This window comes from Equus asinus, chromosome 21 (assembly GCF_041296235.1).
Source record: "Equus asinus isolate D_3611 breed Donkey chromosome 21, EquAss-T2T_v2, whole genome shotgun sequence".
Taxonomy (NCBI): Eukaryota; Metazoa; Chordata; class Mammalia; order Perissodactyla; family Equidae; genus Equus; species Equus asinus.
Genome location: NC_091810.1, coordinates 20,406,583 through 20,427,431, shown reverse-complemented (window position 1 = coordinate 20,427,431; position 20,849 = coordinate 20,406,583). Strand labels below are relative to the sequence as shown.

At 41.7% G+C, this 20,849-nt stretch overlaps 1 protein-coding gene across 5 annotated transcripts in view; it reads left to right on the top strand.

Annotated features, from left to right (window-relative positions):
* GRM7 (glutamate metabotropic receptor 7) overlaps positions 1-20,849 on the top strand; it is an 822,517-nt gene that overhangs the window by 773,076 nt on the left and 28,592 nt on the right. For 2 of the 5 annotated variants that reach the window (XM_070492757.1, XM_070492758.1), the window contains 5 exons: positions 1,409-1,456; positions 1,555-1,640; positions 1,750-1,870; positions 3,859-3,918; positions 4,582-4,681. The exons of the other annotated variants lie outside the window; for them this stretch is intronic. In XM_070492757.1, the coding sequence (XP_070348858.1) occupies positions 1,409-1,456; positions 1,555-1,616 (110 nt within the window). In that variant the 3' untranslated portion in view covers positions 1,617-1,640; positions 1,750-1,870; positions 3,859-3,918; positions 4,582-4,681. Of the gene's footprint in view, positions 1-1,408; positions 1,457-1,554; positions 1,641-1,749; positions 1,871-3,858; positions 3,919-4,581; positions 4,682-20,849 lie in introns of those variants that run through there. 5 annotated transcript variants of the gene reach the window in all.

Here is a 20,849-nt window from a genome sequence, read left to right as displayed (position 1 = left end):
CTTTGACATGAATCGCCTTAGAAATAACTGCAGCTATAAATCTTTTTGGCATATTTCTTTCTGCCTAAAAGATCTGCGAAATACCATCATTTCTCTTATCAGGGGTTGATATCTCAGCATCCTCAGAAACCAATTAATATTTGCCATCTCAGTTCTGCAACTTCAGTTCAACTTAAAGAAGGGGATAACAGTTCCCGTGGCAGGATTTCTACTATTTCTTAGCATAAAAGAAACATACACATCATGCCCCAAAGTCATGAAAACCATGCCAAGGTTTACATTTATGCATGTCACCACCACATCTGGGTAGGATTTATGAACTGCAAGAGTATTCTGAAGTTGGGTCAATCAAAGAAACATTTATCAAGCACCTCTCCTATGGGTCAGCCCTGAACTTACTAGGAATGAGGGACAGAAGTGGACAGAAGTGGACAATATCATCAGGGAGCCCAGATCTGATGGAAGGCTTGAAGGTAAGCAATTATAATTCAGAGTGACAGGGGCTCTTAGAAGAGATCTGTACCAAGTGCTACCAAGCTACATGTGGAGAACATCACCCAGGAGGTTGTGTCTGAGTTGGTCTTAGCAGATGAAGGAGTCTAGGCAGCCGCAAAGACAAGACACTCAAGGCAGGAAACAAGTATGCACAAAGAACCTGGAGTACAGAAGAATGTGGTATGTCTTGGGACTATAAAGCAGTTCGGTGAAGCTGAAGTGTTGTGTTTTGAGGCAAACGGTTTCAGGAGATGACACATAGGAAGCAGCCAGGGCGTAAAGGGAACTAGTTGCCTTTATCTCTGTGCCTTTAGCAGAGGGCCTGACTAATACTAGGTTCTCAGAGACTACACACGGGATGACTGCAGTGCAATACCTCACAGACCAAAGGCACCTAGCCTTCCCTAGAACGTAGTACCTACACAGTGAATATCAAATAAGTAATTATTTATTAATAATAAAAAAAATCAAGTCTACAGCCTCAGCAAGTGGAATTATATTCTCCCAGATAAAATTTCCAGGGTCACAAAGACTGCCCTGAAAAGGCAATTTTTGACCCTGATGTCACAGATTTCAAAACTACGATGTAGTTTTTATGTACAACCTTAAAACTGACAGCCAGTGCCACATCCGCACTTGCGTAATGTCTCTTTTGATGAGCTAAACCCATGTGTAAAACCAAGACAATGTTATGCTGATCTCTCCTTTCATGGACCAAGAGCATCTATACTGCTTTTCTTTCAAAGGGCATGTGAACTTCAAAGTTACCATTGGAAAGAGATCCTACGCACTTGCTTTAAATGGTTATATAGCTTCTAATTTGATAAAAACATAAACAACCACTTCGGTGGTTTTCTGATTGTTAAGTGCATTTTCTTAGAGACTGGCATTCAAGACAGATTTTGTCTTTTAGGCCCCAAGTTTGCATTTGAAAAGAAAACAGCGTGTGCCCTAAAACAAGGTCAGTTAATCTCTACAATCTTTCTTCCTCCCAATTACTGTGAATGAGCATCTTCTCAGAACTCAAGTGACCGTGACTCTCCTTTCTGCCTACTAAAGACCTGTCTCAGCTTCGCAGATTTTTTTTTTCGGCTGTACAATGGAACTTGGATGCATTTTAAATTAACTTTCTCTAGGAATCAAAGGTAATCATTATTTCTCTTTATGATCCCCATGAATATTCTCATTATTTTTTTTTTCTTTTCAAGTTTAAGATTAGTTTTGAATTCTCTTTGCATCTCTGCCCTCTTTCAGAGTAACCTCTGAGGACCCAAGCTTGTGCAAAGAGGATGGAGGAAAGTCTCCAAAGTCTGTTCTTACTGAGCTGGCCCAAACACTTAGAAGAATATGACCGGAATCAGCAATCCCACTTTCTGTAAGTGTTGGTCCGAGTATTGGTTATGACCTTGTGTGTGCTGTTGCTTTTCTCTGGCAAGAATAAGGAAAACTAGGCCAGGGTCCTAACCTTGGCTCTGATACTTGAGGTAGAATAAGCCTAACCACCTCATGGACCTCTGTGATAGTGGATAAGCTGTGTCCTATTTGATCTTCACTTTCTTCTTATGAAAGACCAAGGCAGCTTTCTTTGATGGGACACCATGGAGATGGCATGCAATCATATAAAGAAAGACCCTCCTTTATAAAGGGCTGTGCATATATAAGGTAGCATTGTTAGTCCCTGCTCATCTCTCTGTTTTATCTGGCTTTCCGTTCTCCTCTTTTTTTGTGGTTACATTTTTTGTCTACGATAAACCATCAGAGTTGGAAGGGATGATATCTAGACTGCCAGTGAAGTCAGGCAGCCTTTTCTTTAGGTACAGCAAGCTCTGTTTTGGAGATGGGTCACTGTGGTCTTTTGATGGTTCATTAATAGTCTTTTGGCTTGGCAAAATTGACAGAGAAGGCTATCAGTCACTCGGCAAGGCTGCTGTGAGACACGTAGTCTCATACCACCTGATATATGAACCACTCCATGTGATTAACTTCGACAGGTAACTCCAGGCCAGCTGGCAAGCTGAAGAGCATTTTAAGTACAAATAAATAGTTCCAGGGTATGTCTTGAGTGATAGAATAATGACTGAGTGGAACAGAGTCCCTTAATCTTTGCTTGTGAAAACACTTTGGTTTCCTTTCAAGGCCGGGATACTTTAACAAAACCTCCCAGAGATATTTGTTGATGCTTTGGAGTTTGGTATTTACTAAGCTTATACCAAATATAGAACTGCCTGGGAGGGCCAGGCTCATGCATCTCAGTCATCGAAGGACCTAGCATAGTGCTTTACAACAGTTTAATAATAATAACAACAATAATATCAGTGATGATGATAATAATGGCATCATATCATCTCTATTGCTACAGACATACAAAGTGCTCAACCATCCACTGAGACAGATCTTATTGTCCCCACTTGACATGAGAAAACTGAAACTCAGAGCAGTGAAGTAACTTCCCAGTGACACCCACCAATGAGTGGCATGTGGGTCTCCTGTCCAGAGTCCTTTCTAATAAGCTTTTCTGAAATTGAATGGAATAGGACAAAACATTTCAGTATACATAGTCTATCTAATCATTATTTATTATTTTCCTCAGTTGATTCTAGAGGCCCTCAACGTCCTGAAGATGAGATAGGCCCTCCAGGGCTTCAAGGCAGAAATTATAGACTGATTTCAGGGCTATTTTGGAATGAGATGTGCCCTCTTTTTTTTCCTTTATGGTACTGCAAATAATAAGACTCCTTGTGTAATTTCACCTCCGCTTGGATTCTTTTGGTGGTCTGAAAAATTGAAGACTGTAGGTCCTGCCTCAAAGAACATGGCCTTCTAGAGCTGGAAATGTTTAACTTTTAAGACTTCATTGCAATTCATAGTATAATGTACTCAAGGCCTACTGGTCAGCCTGGGCTAAGTGTAGCCTGTTCAGAATTACAATCACAAGTCATCACATATTGACAGCTACGAGCAGATTCCACCTCTGCATCAGGTGATCGAGTTTGGCATGGGAACCTAAGCGGAGTAAATTAAACTCAAAAGAGTATTTACTGGCATTAAAAATGGCACTTCCCTGGCACACAGATGTGAAAAGCTAATTCCCACCACAGCTTCATCACCTGCTCTGTCTCTCTCTGCTTTTGCCATAGCAAAGCTCTGTAAAGAAACTGGCCACCAGGGTCATTATCATCTGTGTTAGCTGAAAATTTGATTAAGCTGGCCTCCTAGGGCTAGCATGAAACATGCTCGATTTTCGTTCTGAGAACTTAATTCCTCTTTCCCTCTTTTCGTCATGTTTGCAAATTTCATTTGCATTTTAATTTCCTGTGGTTTGCCAAAGTCCAGACTGAGACTTGAGCTGTTGTTTCCATTCAGGTGAAAAGTGCAAACACACCTGACCACCTGCACTGGCGTACAGTCCAGCGATTTGCCAAGGCAAGTGTCTTTTTGCATCCTTCTAAGCATCCTGAGGAAGCTTTGCTACCTAGCCCACCAATGAATTTAATGAATGGAGAAGGCCCTGTCCAGGTTCCAGGACGAGCTTAGTCCTGGTGGTGCTCATCGAATACCAGCAATGTCCTCTCAATATTCCAAAATAAGGAGAAATTACACTAAAAAAGTCTTGAGACTTTGGCCCATTAGAGCATTTTCCAGGGGCTTCATTTAGGAAAGACATCAATGCCACCAAATGAGGGAGAGGTCCCTACTGTGATCTACTGGGATACAACCTTAAGAAAGCCAGTCTCTTTTTGGGTATTGGATTTTCAGTGTGTTCTGAGTCAAGTTGCCGGTTCAGTAACATCAATGGGGGCTCCTATCCGACTCCCATCTAAAGGAAAATAAAGTGAAATAGGGGATCAACGGGTGAGACTCTATCATTCCTGCCAAGCAGGCAAAATGCTGACTCTTTAGAAAAGATCACCTCTCTGTGCCTCAGTTTCCTTGTCTGTAACATACAACCTCACATGGTGGTTGTGAGGACTAAAAAGCAAAGCCCTTAGAATAGAGTTTGTCACAGTAGCTGTTCAAATGTTAGCCATCAGTGTTGCTATTACGTCACCTAAAGTTAATATATTTTTCTGTTTGTCTTTCCTCTAGGAAAGAATTTGGAGATTCCAATCTGATCCTCTTCCATGTGATCTCTTGTACCCATTCTCTTTCTGTATCATACACAATAAAGTTTGAGAATTTCAAGTAATCTGTCTGCCTCTGACTTTTGTCTGGAAAAACCTGCAGAGTCTTCAGATCGAAATATCAATATATCGCTTGTCTTGTCTTCAACCTATTTAGTATTGATCATTTTTGCAGCAATGATGCCTTAAAGCCAAAATTTCACTGCGCTATCAAAGGAGCCACCTGGGAAAGCACATTTAAACACAATTAGCTTTCCTTTCATTTCATAACACGGCACATTTTTCCTGACTTTAGGCATAAATACATTCAACATGGTCACCATCGTGGCGATGTTTACATTAAATTATGACTAGCTTTTAGTACCCAGCTATTTAAGGTAATAACTAGAATCAATTTTAAAATCCTATTTATGGAAGAAAATTTGCCAAGAAGAACTCTTCTGATATTCATTTCAGCTTACACTTCAGTCTAATTCAAAGGCTTTGTTCCCTACCGTGGTGCTCATCAAGGTGTCACCTGCATTTAACCATCTTCCCCACGGATTCTGATGTACATCCAGGTTTGGGAACTGTTTTTTAAACCTGTCTGATAATCAACACATGCAATATGGTGTTGATGTGATGGAGATCACTTACACAGCAGAGTGTTTTCCAGGATATTAAAAAGACTGTTTTAAAAAAAATATTCAGATTTATCTCACCAGTGGCATCCACCATGTTCCCAGGAAGTCATCTTTAGCTGTCTGCTGGCGCTGTGAGAAGCTATTTCAAGGTCTCCTCTCAAGAGACTCTTCCAGACTGGTGTTGCAGACTAATAAAGAGGAAGCTAATTGCTGAGGTCTATTATTGGAGTGGAAAACATAGCACCGTCTTTGTTTAAGGCTGAATCTCCATGACAACGTCAGATAAAAAGCTGGGTTAATGTTTCTGTTCCCTGCACTCAGTGGGCCACAGGTCATGGCCTTTTGTAAGTAAAGTGTGCCGATACATTCTTATGCAATCATTCCAAGCTACTCAGGAGGGCAACTCTGAATTTATTTAGCCCTGAAGTCTTCAAAGAGACTCCTATTTTTAAATCTTCATCAATGCCTTTCTGCCCAATCAGGTAGTGAAAATTGTCAGGATAACCATTGCTTCAATTACCATTGCTGTTAAAAATTGGCTGTAATCTGATGGCAAGGCAGCCTGCTCCTGAGGGTGCTGGAGTGTGCACTCCTAGGTGCTAAATGCAGCTTTGCCCTGCTCTGGACTGTGATGTGGGTGCACTGCTTACTTTCTGTGTGTTAGGGTTGTTATTAGGATTAAATTAGTTAGTGCTTACCATATGTTTAACTACAATGCTTGGTATACAATATAATGCTCAGTAATTAGCTGTGACTCTTACTACGAATCTCACCAACTGAGCTATAGCTGCTCAGTTCATATGGTAGCCACCAGCCACATATGGCTCTTTAAATTTAAGTTTAATTAGAATGAAATAAAATTAAAAATTTTGTTCCTCAGTTGCACTAGCCACATTCCTAATGCTCCATGGGTACATATAGCTAGTGACTGCCATATTGGACTGCAAAGCTATATAATATTGCCATCATCACAAAATGTTCTACCAGATAATGCAGAGCCATTGCCTAGAGAAAGTCAACAGGAGGATAAGAACTTCCTTACACAAGGGACAGCTTTCGTTCTTAGCACTCTCCATTGATGGTGAGAATAGTCTGCAGGTTCTCTCTGAGAGTGTGGGGGCCCATTTCCTGCGTGGCACCTAGCAAAAGATGGAAAGATGGTTTACATTGTGGAGTGTGCAGTGAATTTTGTGACCTAAAAAAAAATTGTTTTCCAGAAATGCTTTTCTCTCAGCTTGGAAGATTCCTCTCATTTCTTTCATACATTATTTGCAATGCTCTATATTTATTAATTCAATGGTTGCACGTAAAAGCAGGTAAGGCGGCAACTTTGTAGTCATTACATGTCTTGTAGATCCCTGTAGCTGGCAGAGAGGACAATTTATTAATCACCACCCAAATTGAAGCAATGTACGTATTCATTCGGCAAACCGGTGTTGTTCCACAGCAGAAAAGCCAAGTTAAATATTCAAGGATGTGAACACAGTCTTCACCCGGTCTCCAGCAGCACAGTTCCAGGCACTTTTCACCCGTGATCGGCCAATTTTGGAATTCGGATGTCGGCTGGAAAGTGCTTGGTCCTTTTCCTCAAATTGATGTGTCTCATCTGTCCTCTGTGTGGTTAGACCCTGACGCGATTGCCTGGCAGGTGCTTTGTGAATGTTTGAGGGTGAGGGAAAAATACAGGTGAAAAGCAGAAGATGTCTACCATTTTCAACCAGCAGAAGTTTTATGTGAATCCTAAACAGTCAGTGATGCTGTGCATTGTCTGGTGGAGCCTCTGCTATCAATTTACATTTTGGGAGAACTTTTACTGTAAAGCTCGCACGGAAGGCTGGGAACAAGGACCGGTGTAAGATACTTCATCCCAGACCAGCTCTGCCAAGCTGGCTGAGGACACTACAGCTGAAGGGAAGTCTCTCCCCGCATCTCGGATGCTCGTTCCTGAACTCAAGCCGTAAAATGGTCGGAGGAGGGAGGGGAAGGGAAGAACTGTCTCAATTTGTAAACTTGCATACAAGTTACACATTTTTTTTTAAGGACAAAACCAATTGATTATATTGATCACTAAATGTTGTCTATAAAACACTATCAATGAATCTATATGCTGGAAGTGCAGAAAAAGATCAAAAGAAAAATCCACACAATTTTTTTAAAACTACATCATCATCAATTAACTGTGACATCAGCCTGCCCTTCTACAACATGTTATAGTTTTGTTGTGTCATGTGCTTGCACATATGGCACCTCCCGTTTTCTTCAGGGCATCACGCTGAGGTAGCTGGTGTCATCCTCACCTATAGAGGGACAAACGACAACTCAGGGGGTTATGAAAATCGTCCAAGGTGTGAGTGACAGAAGTAGCTTTAGAAACCCTTCTGATCCCATTATACACCAATGACTCTTCATGAAGGAGCCGCAATATTTATAGACTAACAAGTTCATTTTTAAGCCAAGGACAAAAAAAAAAATCCCTCATTATAAAAGATTCAGATTTATAACGCAGTCTGGAAGAAACATTTTTTTCCTTCTATCTGTAGATGATCACCAGCAATGAGGAGCCACTGATCACCTTCTCTACGGGAAGGAAAACAGCTCAAGCCAGATTGGAGAACAAAGATAGATGGCTATAGATGAAGGAGTGAATTCTTAATAGCAGATGATGACTTATGCTGTATATCTCTCCAGGCCAGGAGGCTGGCATGGCTGAGGGGAGGGCCCAGGAGTCTGCCTGGCACTGCTTTTAGCCCTCTCCTTTCAACGCAGTTACCACGCGGGTTATAAAGGCATTGCATACGCTCAATTTAAATCCAGGCTTCTTCTTTTTAAGCAGATAACCTTGTGAGGATTACTAAAGAGGTTAAATCAAGTCTGAAAAGAGAAAAGTTTATTTCCTTTGTCTACTAGTCTTCTTTTTAATGGAGCCTGACCCCAAACGAACTAACATGATTTGTGGAGCGTTTACTCTTGTTAGAGACTGGGCATATAAAGCTGAGACACAAGAAGCTGCAGCTCCTCCAGAAGTTTACATCCAAAGGAGAAGACAACTCCTTGTCAGACACGTTGCATGGATGCATAATACGAGTTTGTGTGGAGGGCTGAAAGTAGGCATTTCCTCCCATGAGGTGGCAGGGGACGTTCCAGTGACTTAAAGAATGAGGCAATATGAGGGAGGGTGTTCCAGACAGAGGGATCATTGTAAGTCAAGTCAAAGTGAATGAAATGGTGGCAACATTATGAGCAGCAGTGCTGGGTAGCAGATTGAGTACTTCCTACACACCAGCCACTATTCCAAGTACTTAACATGTATTAATCTATTTAACCATAATCACCTTATCAGATATGCATCATTAAACCCATTTTACAGATGAGGACAGTGAGGCACAGAGATTTTAAGTCATATTTCCAAAGTCACACAGCTAATAAGTAGAGGATCTTGCCTGCAAGCTCAGCTGTCTGGCCCCAGTGGCCATGCTTCTAACTGCTGTAGTGCCTTCCAGTGATAGGTACATGGTGCGTTTGAGGAAGATCCATTTTCCAGTAGAGCTAGACCACGGGACTTCTCAGTCATAGTACTACTGACATTTGGGGCTGGACAATTCTTTGTTTCAGAGGGCTGTCCTGTGCATTGTAGAATGTTTAGCAGCGTCCTTGCCCTCTACCCACTAGATGCCAATAGCACCACTATCCTGCAATTGTGCACATCAAAAATGTCTCTAGGTATCGCCAAATGCTCCCTGGAGGCGCAATTGCCCCAGTGGAAAACCACTGGACAAGCATATGACACGTGAGGCTGGAGAAAAGCAGAGAAATACATTAGAACTCAACTGTGAATATCCTCACATTCCATTCTGAAGGCTGTGGGAATGTAGCCAGTAGAAAGCAAGGTGCCACTTGGGGTTTAGTAACTGAGGAGCAGCAGAAAAGCTGTTGCAGAAGCATTAGGACGGGAGGTGCTGTGAGAGACAACACACACTTCTGAGCTCTCAGGAACAGGATGTATTCTCAGACTTTCTAGACGGTATGTTCAAAAGCCCTAAAGCTAAAGGTAGCAAAGGATAATCTATAAGAACAGTGCAAAAGTTCAGGCAACCACTTCACCCAGTTGTCCCTGGAATGCAGCCAATCCCTGACTTGAAAGCTCAAAACTCAGAATTGCATTTCGGGTAAAAAAAACTTCTGGATCTGGGAAAAAACTGACCACCTAGTTTTCTTAAGAAGATCTAAGAAGAATCTAATTCATGTCATGTCATTGTGTAAGTGTGTAAGTGTGGAGATAGTTCTGTCAACTTTGGAAAGGCCATTTCTGCAGAAATATTTACTGGACACTTGGCAACCATGGAAAAAAATGGAAGTATTCTCCCCGTAAGTTTCTAAATGGACAAAATTTCAAGCCAAGGGGATATGTGTTCAGAGCAGCTCTTTTGTAAACAGGAAAAAAGGTCTGTGTACTTTCTAAATATTCAACAGTAAACATGTTACTTTTGTAAAACAAAAGGTGGTTTTAAGATGACCTAATTCAGAACTGTACCTCAGATGGCAAATAAACACCGACCTACTTGTACAATTCCATCCATTCTTCAAACACCAGCTTTCTTCTTTTCTATTACCTGTTTTGGCTTCTAGTGAGTTCTTTACCATGTCATTGGGAAGGATCAGAAAGGAATATTTTCTTAGCCTTCTTTATAAGATTTCCATGACCTTTTTGAATCTAGTGCAGCTGCAAGCTTCTAACCAACTTCATAGTTTCAAAGATGGAATTCTCTTAAGAAGAATAGCTTGATTGCTTACAAAGTTATCTGATCCCAGAAGAAGCAAACAATGCTTTGCTGACAGAAAGCCAGCCTAGGGTCAGAGTCAAGACCTTTGGAATCAGACGTGGCATCACTCTGAGACAAACATCTCCCCATCTCAGCTGCCACATCTGGCAACACAGGGATTTGAATACCCTCATTAACCAGGTTCTTTCAAGACTGGGTGAGGTGGCACAAGCTAAGGTCCCGGGATGTGGTCTGGTGCGTGGCTGTCATTCCGTAATTGATATCCCTTCCCATCCGGCATTGAAGAGAGTCATTCAGGACTTTTGGGAGATCAGACCTACCTTGGAACCCCTTGGGGACTCTTCTTGTGTTCAGAGAAGGAAATGATCTGCCTTCAACAAGAACACACCCTGGCCACTTGGTGAACCTCCCTCAACTCAAGGCAGAATCCTGCCCTCTCAACCCATCTCACAGTGTTCTCAGTGACACTGGGGGGCCTAAGGGGCTGGAATTGTAGGAGCCAAGCCTCTCAGCATCAGCAGCTCTCCTGGGAATAACATCAGGCCCTCAGCTTGCATTGTAGTGGGAAAAATACGTGCTAGAGAACATTGTCTGCAACACTTTGTTTTAGAAAAGATCCTCAAACAGAAGGCTTAAGTCTAGATCAGGCATTTGACTAATGATTTGAAATTTTAAACAGCTGGAGGTTTTTCAAGCTTCACAGTTTGTATTTGAAGAAGATTGCTAAGCTTTTAGATTCTTCACAAATAGTAAATAGATTTAGTCATAAATATCCCGTAATATATGCTTTGTTCCTTTTATTCAGAGGCAAGTTGCAATTTCTGATTAAACATGATAAATCGTTATACAGCAGCCATTGGATACAGCAGCCAAGAAATGAGGTTTCCGCACTGACGAAAGGCATGTAAAGACATCGAACCCCAAACATCTGCCAAGCGTTGTTGGAAAAGAGGGCATTGAGCAATGTCTTGTGGCATTTCACGGACAGCAAACAGCTGGCGTGAATGTAAGCAGTTTTAAGATGTCAGGAAGAAGTTCAGATCGTAGGATTAGGTGACCAGCCTCATCTCATAGGTGGCTCCTTCTTTCCTTTCAGCAGTAAAAACGCTCTCTTCTTCTCCAAGACAGACGGTAGCAGAACAGAAAGCAAGCAGTCAGAAGTGCAATCGACAAAATCCTAAGAGGGCAACCAAAAGGAAGCATTTTCTCCTCTTTCTTCCGGGGAACAGGAACATGAAATTATTTGGACTGTTTGGGGACTGCTGTTACCGGGCATGGTGTTGGCACCAGCAGCAGCCCACGATGCGCTTGGGTCTGTGCAATAGTAGGAGCTTTGGCAGAACAACAGATGGGACCTTTGCTGGCATGCTGCCCAGCCTCTCCCAGAAGGTGCTTTTTGTTCTCAGTGCCGTTGATTCTCCTTGGCCGTGGGAGGCCTGGGTTCGGGAGCTCATACAGAAGATGCATGTGGTTGACTATGTTTCATGCCATCCCTCTGGCCTCAATAAGAGGTGGAGGAGGAGTGTAATTAAACTGGTGGCAGGAGCTTCATTCAGAAAACACCCTCTTAGCCTAAAGAATGGATGGATTAGTTAACAGGGATTCCTAACAGAAGAATTAGGAAGAAGAATTCGCTAGAATTATTTGGAAACCAAACACCGAGTTGAACAGAACCCAGTATTATTTATGCAATTCAGCCCTGCTAATTGTCATCTCCAATTAGGCATTTTCAGATGCTAAGCTCCCGATGATGAGAGCTGTTTTTTCCTTCTTGCCATTGTATCTTCACCACCTCGCACCGTCCCCGGCCCATGGTAGATGGACAATCCACTTTGTGAGCTAACATATAAAGTACGATGGGAGTTGCCATGCATCTATTTTCCACTAACGTTATTTTAACCACATGGATTCGATAGAAGAAACGGATATGATGAGAGGAGGAAGAGAAAGAAAGACAAATTATTCTTCTTACTTTGCCTGTTCAATCTAGAGCCAGGCCTCCACTCCTAGGGGAAAGTGAAGCCTCAGCAAAAATGCATAGAGAATCCGAGTAAGTGATTCTGGATTCTTCAGCTTCTGCAGTCCCGGGCCTTAGCAATTAATGAATAGTTTAAGGCAGTGCTTCTCAAATTTTTATCCATATGATCACCCAAGGATCTTGTTAAAATGCAGGCATGGATTCAGTAGATTGCTTAGACTCTGCATTTCTAACAAGCTCCTGGGTGCTGACCATGGTGCTGGTCTTTGACCACACTCTGGATAATGTAAGGGATTTTGAATTTGACCATGCCCAATTTTTGCCATGCAAGCTGACTTTAAAACCTAACCCCTCTGAAAGATGTGAGTCCACTAGACTCCAGCATTTTAATCTAACCTCACAGAGTCACTGTATAATTAAATAGTGAATGTGAAAACTTGGCATAATTCAATTGGCTATTGTTATCTGTGTTTCTGTCTGAGTAGAACACATAAAAATATGGCAAGTTGTAATTTCACTTACAAGGTGTTTTAGGTTATTTTTGCAAGTAAGATGGTTTAAAGCACTTAGAATAATAAAAATATAAATAATAAAATATTCAAGCCCCATTTGCACTGTCATATATACTGATCTTAATTATGGACTGCAGATTTTCATCTAATTGCTAACAGTAAGTCAGCACTTGAATAATTAGGAGGAGGAAGGGGTGCGACTTATCATCGTTGGAACAGTCTCGGAGTACAAAAACCCTTTTGTTTTTCAAATGTCACTATGACATTTCAAAAAAAATTCAAAAGAAAAATAGTAATAACAAAACTAATGCAAATATTAGTCCAATATTGAAGTCTAGTAAATGAGGCCTAGATGATCACCGACTGGAATACAGATGCTCTGATTCTGTGGTTCTCAGCGCCGGCTGCCCATCGAATCATCTGGAGCCCTTTTAACCTGCACCCATGCCTGGGCCCCACCACACAGGCTTCTATGTCATTACATTAGGATGGGGTCCAGGCAACTGTAGTTTAAATACCTCCCTGGGTGAATCTAATGGCAGCCAAGGCTGAGAACCCTTGCTCTAATGCAGATTCTCAACTCTGGTTCCACAGCAGCAGCAGCAGCATCACCTGGGAACTTATTAAAAATCTAGAGTCTTTGGGCACCCCACAGACCTGCTGAGTCAGAAACTCTGGGGTTGGGGCCTATCAATCTCTGCTTTCAGAAGACCTCCAGGTGAGTCTGATGCATGCTACTGGAAGTTCTTTCTTGGAAAGGATGAGGGTCCTTGTCAATGTTTTTACCCAGAGACTCTTTGGAGGGGCCATCAAAAGATCTCATGTTGAGACTTTGCGGTTGGATAGCCTACAACCTAAGCTGTGGTGTTAATTCTAGTGTTGGCTCTGCTACCTCCACTCTGGAAGTCTCAGCAATGGAAGGAATCTTAAGGTCATTTTGTTGAAGATGTAATTGTCACTATGCCATCCCAAAAATGTGATCAGGTTTAATGCACCTGAATGCCTCTACTGATAGGGTACTTAGCACCATCTGACTTAATCCTTTCCATCTTCAGACGCTGACTAGGTACAGACTCCTTACTAAGTGTTTTACAAAGATGGCTCATTTATGCTTGACAATGACCCCTGAGGTAGATGTCATAATTTGCGTTTGACCCCTACAGAAACTGAGGTTTAGAGAGTTTTGACAACTTGCCAAGTTGTGTGGTTTCTTATAAAGTTTACACCAGGTTCTTTGTCTTGAGGCCATATAGAGAATTCATTTTCAGAAATAGTAACCTGTAAGCTGTTGTTAAGAAAACCAGACTGTCACTTTACATTCTTTTGTCTCCAAAATAAAAACCCCTTGTTCCTCACAGCCACTATCCAGCCCCTTCATCATCCCTGCTGGGTCCTATTGATCAGCATCCCAAATAGCAAGAATATTGAAGGTCGTTTATGCATTCCACCTATCAGAAGAGTGTTTTTTCATGTCTTGGCACATGTAAAAAATGATAATACTGGTAAGGCACACTTGGTAGACTGGAGAGGATTTTGGGGGAATCTCTGTAAGGCTTGCTGAAGACAATGTTTTTTATAAGTACATTACCAAATAATCAAAAGTTTTAGAGACACAACTGAATATTGAATTTGTATCAAACTTCACAACCTAATATTTTGAGTTCTTTTCCTGAAAACTTGGGCTTGCTTCCATGAACAGATATGTCAATTCACTTACATGCATGAAATGCTACAAACAATTCTTGGTCAAGAGATTTCAATGATGATCTCTTCAAATTATTGATAGAGAACATAGAAGAAAAACTATGAGTAAATGATAAAAAGTTTAAAAGTATTTTTATAATAATTCAGAAATGTATAACAGTTGAATTTATATTTAAAGAAACCAATAGATTCTCCTTTATTGAAAAACATAATAATGAAATATGTTGTGATCATGTAAATGGATTTTGAATCCAATTCAAGTTTTTTTTTTTCTCTCAAGTGTTTTAAATAATGATGATGCTTTAATTTACTAACATGCATGTGCTGTTAGAGCAGTTACTATGCGGCTAGATACGTTGCCACTAAAAGGGTGCATCAGCCATAAATGGACAAGTCTCCAATATATATGTGAACACAAATGTACGAGGTCACCATCTGGATGTGGACCTGCTAGGAGGCCTACCCAGCCATCTTTCCCTGCCATCTCCAACTGCCTGGCTTTCTGGACACATCAAGAGTGAAACATACTTTGTGCTCTATGGGGCTCTTGTCCACCATGGGCAGTGGTACACACTACACTGAGCCTCACATCCAGGTGGGAGAGCATCTCATTGGTCATGCTCCAAGGGTTAGGTCTCATTTCATCATACCCTTCACCTACAGGAACACTGAGACAAGTCACCAGCTCCTTCTCTGTTCAAGAAGACTTCAAGGGAGCTCTAGACCCAAGACAACGTTCCTGGTGGCTAGATATGATTGACCTCAAGCTTTGACTAGCTGGCCTAAGGTTTAAAGAGATAAGTATCTCAACACTCTGCATTACTGAAGCCCAAGATGGCAGCACGTTAACCAACAGTCCTACCTATGTCATCCTTGAACATCAAGAATGCTTTTCTTAAAGTGGCTCAGGAGAAATCCACCGGGGAAAAACATCTGAACGTACTTCCTCGATGCAAATGATGATGCTGAGTGGTTTATTCTATGGTCACTCATTTCAACTATCTTCAGTCCTAAAAGGACAGCTACTAATGTCCTGTCCCACAATTGGTATCTGAACAAAGAACTGTCTGAATCCCACCTGCACCAAAATGACCTGAGCCTTTTATGAAAAGTCCAGAACCATGGATCCACTCAAATTCAAAAAACTGAGTCCAACTGGGGACACAGATGATCAAACAATAGCTAATAGATAGGAAACTGAAACTTGAAAAAACTGTGAACAAGAAGTACAGGAAACTATGAAATTTATCTATGGAGATCAAGAGCAGGTTTCCTAAGACAGATCTGCTTGAAGGACGTGTGGGCATTGGTGAAGACAAAGTGGTGGGAAAGCCAACTAGGCAAAGAGAAGAACATGTCAAAGGCCTTGTTGTAGAAGCACAGACAATATGAAAGACTGAATGAAGGCCAGTGTAACTAGATGGAAATGAACCAGGGGAAGTGTGGGTCAAGATAAAACCCGGGAAATAAATGTCAAGCCACACAGATATTTGTAGAACAAATTAGAAAATTTTGCCTTTATTCTAGAAGCAATGGGGAATCATTGAAGACTGGTAATCAAAGGAGATGAAAAAATAAAAAACATGACTTGATTTACATTTTTTAAAAGAAATTTACTCCAGCAGGTGTGTGGAGCAACAGCCATATGTAAACATGAGGAATTCAGCTTGGAGACATTTCATTAGTTGAGGTGATGATGTTGGCTTTGACTACAGAGGTGGTAGTGGAGGTGCGGAGAAATGAGCAGAGACAAACAATATTTCAAAGGTAAAACCAACCTGAATTGGCAATGGATTGGCTTTCAACTCCATCTGTCCACCCATGAGAAATCTCACTGCCTTGGGCTGCAGTGCTCACCTACAATCATTGACTTCTGGGGCCTCAGACATGGAAACACAAAGCAGATGCTTCCATCTTTACAGAGCTGTAGTTGATTTTCTTCAGCTGACTTTGTTCTTGATCATTTATCTGTACTATGGAGTGGAGGGCAATTTCTCTAGTGCACAAAGCCAACTATTTTGAGATCTTTATGAACATATGTCTATGTCTATCTGTATATATTATAGGTATGACCCTACGCGGAAAGTCAAAAGTAGTATGTGAGGGATTTAAATCAGCTACAAAATTTAGAGGGAACAGTCCTCAAAATTTCTCCCAGTTGTGATACCAATTGCAAGTTTGGGGGATTAGCAAAACCACCCTCAGATTTGATAATTTGCTAGAAAGACTCACAGAACTCACCGTTGGACTCATAGTAACTTATTATGGGTATAGACTTGGCCTTGTCTAGATGTGAGAGCACTCAGCTTGGGGAAGGACATTGCTTTCCTATGTTCCTATCCCACCTTTTGTATTATTATTTGTATTATTGTAGATTAAAATCAGCCAAGAGAGGAAGCGCATAGGACAGAGTACAGGAGAAGTGCCAAACATGGAGCTTTGTCATCTTCTCCCGTGGAGTCAGGAGGCATTAATTTCCCAACACTGATGTATGACAATACACGCAGAGTATTGCCAACTAAGGAAGCTCACTCCAGCCTCACTGCTCAGAGTTTTTATTGGGGCTCCATTGTATCTGCCTGATTGATGGATGGATGAATTGCCCATGTGATTGAACTCAGTCTCCAGGTCCACTGACACTGCATGACCCAAAGCCCCACCTTCCATCACCTTGCTACCCGCTGGCTAGCCCGAGGTGCCCAGGCAAGCAGAGCAGACAAAACTTCATCCCAGGAGCCAAGAGCAAAAGGTCAGATCTCTTTTTGCATAAGGTTAAATTCATTACTACATAACAGGCCAATAACATCAAACATTGATGATTTATGTGACTAGCAGTAGAAATGGAATTAAAGTCAATATTGCACTGAAACGGCAGTACAGGCTTGTAAAAATATGCTATTTTTCTTATAAAAATGAATCGAGGTTAGATTCCACCTTGCCCAGAACTAATTTTGTACGTCTTAGAAAGCTTCTTCTAAAAATATCTCTATCTGTTCTCCCTTGCTGGCCTCAAAATCCTACTTCCTATGGTCAACTTAGGGAAAAAATGTGGTTTTTGAAATTGCCTAAAAGGCAAGTTGGTCTCCATTTTCGCATTTTGATCTTTCTCCAAATTCTGAGTTTCTTCGTTCAGTTATTTCTCACCAATTGAATCAGTTAATGGACCAGATTCGAAGGTCTTCCCTTCGTATATCTAAGGAAAAACCACAAGGAAACTGAGAGGCAAGACAGTTTCCTGTGGAGCACAACTACTGCATATATTTCGCCATTCAATAAAATTGAGTGGTTTCCATGGCGACTGACACTTGACATAATGCGTAAGTGAGGGTGTGATAATCAAGAACAACATGTTAAGTTGGCGTTGTCGCTGATTTGCCATCTATTATTTTTTTTAATTGAAGATGTTTATTTTAAAGGAAGATAAAAACATTATTTACAAGACACCAGCAGATGGTGGAGCCACTATGGTCACCAGAAATTTCCAAAATCACTTAGGCCAAATGCCTCTATAGAATTCCCACGAGTTGATTTGACACTTTCGGTCTCTGCCACAGAAATTCTGTCTTTTTTATCTTTTCTGTTCCTTACAGGCTGTCTGTCTGAGACAGAACCATTGTACGTGGCTTCTGCCTGTGGTCTCGGGGGCCCTACCCTCCTGGTTCGCCTCTCCTCCGCTTAACTTCCTCCTTTGTGGAGTTCAGTCTCTGTAGCACCACACTAGAACTTCTCACTGTGAAGATTTCAATTTTTGTTATTTTCCACGCTCCATAAAGCTAGCTTTTTATTGACTTCCAAATTCAGAAAATGGAAATTTGGGGTGTTTACAAAAATGGGAATCTCATGGAGCACTCGTCTTGGTTAATTTGACATAATTATAGGATTTTACAGGACAGAGCCAGTTTCTTCTCTGTCATTTTATTTGCCTCACCAAATCTCTGATTTTTTTAATTTCAAATCCAACAACACATATCTAGTTTCTGTTGCAGTGGTTTTTTTGTTTCTTTCTTTGTTTTTTAATTTTAAGAATATGCATTCATGTATATCATTGTCAAGAATGAGACTTTTTTTTAAGTAAATTGATTTAAGGTTGATATGCAGAAAGCAGTGAATAAATAACAGTATAGATAGTAAGCAAATATGGCAAAAAATCAAAAAGCTGGTAGAATGGCTGATTATACAGAAAGCATAGAGTGCTATAGGGGCAAAGAAGAAAAGGACTTAATTCTGCCAGGGGAAATCAGGGGATGCTTCCGGGGAGAGGTGACACCAGATGTGTATCTCAAAGACCGACTAGAAGTTGACAGGGTGGAAGGGCACAGTCTGTTGGAAAAGACAGAGGGAAAGGAGCTAAGAACACTTCATTGAAGTTCATAGATACAGGGATAGGAAGTTGAGAGAGTTTGGAGAGCTACCCCAAACTTCCTTCATGGGGGAAAGGAATTTGTCTGGAAGGACAGACATATCTGAGATGGAAACTGAGGTCGGCAGTGGAGGCTGGAAACCATTCACCTGTGATGGCATCCTGTGGTTGGATAATATCCGCCCCCAGCAACATGGCATGGACCCAAGAAAGTCCCTGGGGTGAGACGTGGTTTAGTTTGGGGTTAGGTGTGAGTTAGATGTGTCTTTATTTCTCATTAAAAAATTACATATAATTTATATATCAATATAAAGAATATAAACATATAAATATTATATATAAAATACATGTCATATCTAATTTTCAAATTGTGTGTGTGTGTATCCAGCTTACAAACCATGTTGTAAAAGTGGCACAGGGTCCCCAGGAAGTGGCCCAAGGAGGGAGGGGTGGGGGCAGCTCCCCTCTGGATCAACCAGAGCCCCTTCTCCTTCATTGTCGTGAATTTGGGGTTCCCAAGTAGGATTCATTCGGGTTTGGATTCCAAATAATTTTGAAAACTTCTGCTTTCTATAAGCAGCTCAATGTTTTTCAAACTCCCTGCATTGGTTTAAGCAACTTCAGTCGGAAGGTTCTCCCCTTGATTTCTGAGCCCTCTTTCTCCATAGCAGGCAGCTGGCATCCACAGAGGACAGTCAGTGTGGCAGTGCAGATGGATCATCAGGCTTCCCTGGGTCCCACTGCCACTCCCCATCTTCCAGCCTTGGGAAGCCTATTAGCTGCCCCCTCAGCCTGAGCCACACTCCCTTTCTCCTGTGACCTGTGGGTGTTCTAAGATTTCAGGCAGGCCCTGGAATGGCACCTCTGGAATCTACGTGCTGACCCCCCCATACTGCAGTGTAAGAATCATACAATTGCATTCATTCTAAGTTGAGTTTATATTTTTAAAGAGGCTCAGTGCATCTCCTCATAAAGTACATTAACTATATCCATAATCATCCTCATTATCTGGGCAAAAGAATGCATGATGTGAAAGATCTGAAGCTATTTTTTGTTTAAAAAATAACTGTCAAACTTGAAAACCCCACAGGATCCATTTTTGCTGCCTCAAAAGGTTTTGCACAAAGTGCAGCCCTGTCACTTACAAACACAGTAATCGCTGGGGATTACCAGTCATTTTCATTACAGGTAATTTCAGGGTGCCCTGTTTTGCCTCATCACTCACGTTCCTGGGCCCTTGCCAGACGGTGCCACAAGGAGTAGATCAGGAAGCCAAGCAGAACCCCAGACTCACAGGATAAAACTGAGGCTTAACTGAAAAATCTGGGCCAGACAGTGTCCAGCTAAGTAACGACAGGGTGGAGGAAGGGTGGGGTTTTGGTCTTACCTAAATAAGTGACACATACCAGAAGATTCTCGGCTCTTCCTTCCCTTGGCTCAGGCTTTTGTTCGACTGTGTAGGATATATTGGTCCAGACTCATCAGCATAGGGGACAAAACCCTTAAAAAATTTTGCCCTGGTCTCATGTCTCCCAATCCCCAATGTCATAATTTGCACCCGTTCATACTGAACAATATCGAGCCCCTCACATGTACCCCTCTCTCCGCCAAGAACCTTCCCCTTGTCGTCTCAACCTCAGCCTTCTGTTGGCCTCAGTCCTCTACTTATCATCACCTTTTCTGAGCCTTTCTCTGACTGGAACTCCCCTTCCACTCACCCCCTTACCCTTGTACCTGCCTCTCTCACACTTTTTTGTGGCTGCTCAGTTTCATTTATTCACACAATCCATCTTTGGTGAGTGGTTCCCAAGTGTCAGGTGCAGCGGTATCCACGATAAAGCCTCACCCATGTGGAGCTTATGTTTTAGTGGAAAAGAAAGGCAAATAAAGGATACATTTGCAGAAAATCATTAGGCATTGTGCAGAGATAGAGTGTGGCTGGGGGTTGTCATTTTAGATAAAATGTCCCTGAGGAGGTGACATTTGAGATGAGACTGGATGATGAGAAAGCACAAACCACACGAAGGTCTCTGGGGAGCCCTTGAAGGCAGCAAGTGGAGAGTGAGCATATAGCAAGTGCAAAGGCCCTGAAGTAGGTGTAAATTTGGCATACATGAGAATGGCAAAAAGGCTAGTGTGATGAATGAGCAGGAGAGTAGAAGGGAATGAGGTCAGAGCTGCAGGTAGGAGTAGAGCATGTGGCAGTCTGGTCTCTATTCTAAGGGTGTCATCAAGAGTGTAATGTGACCTGAACGACCTCTGACTCTCTGTCTAG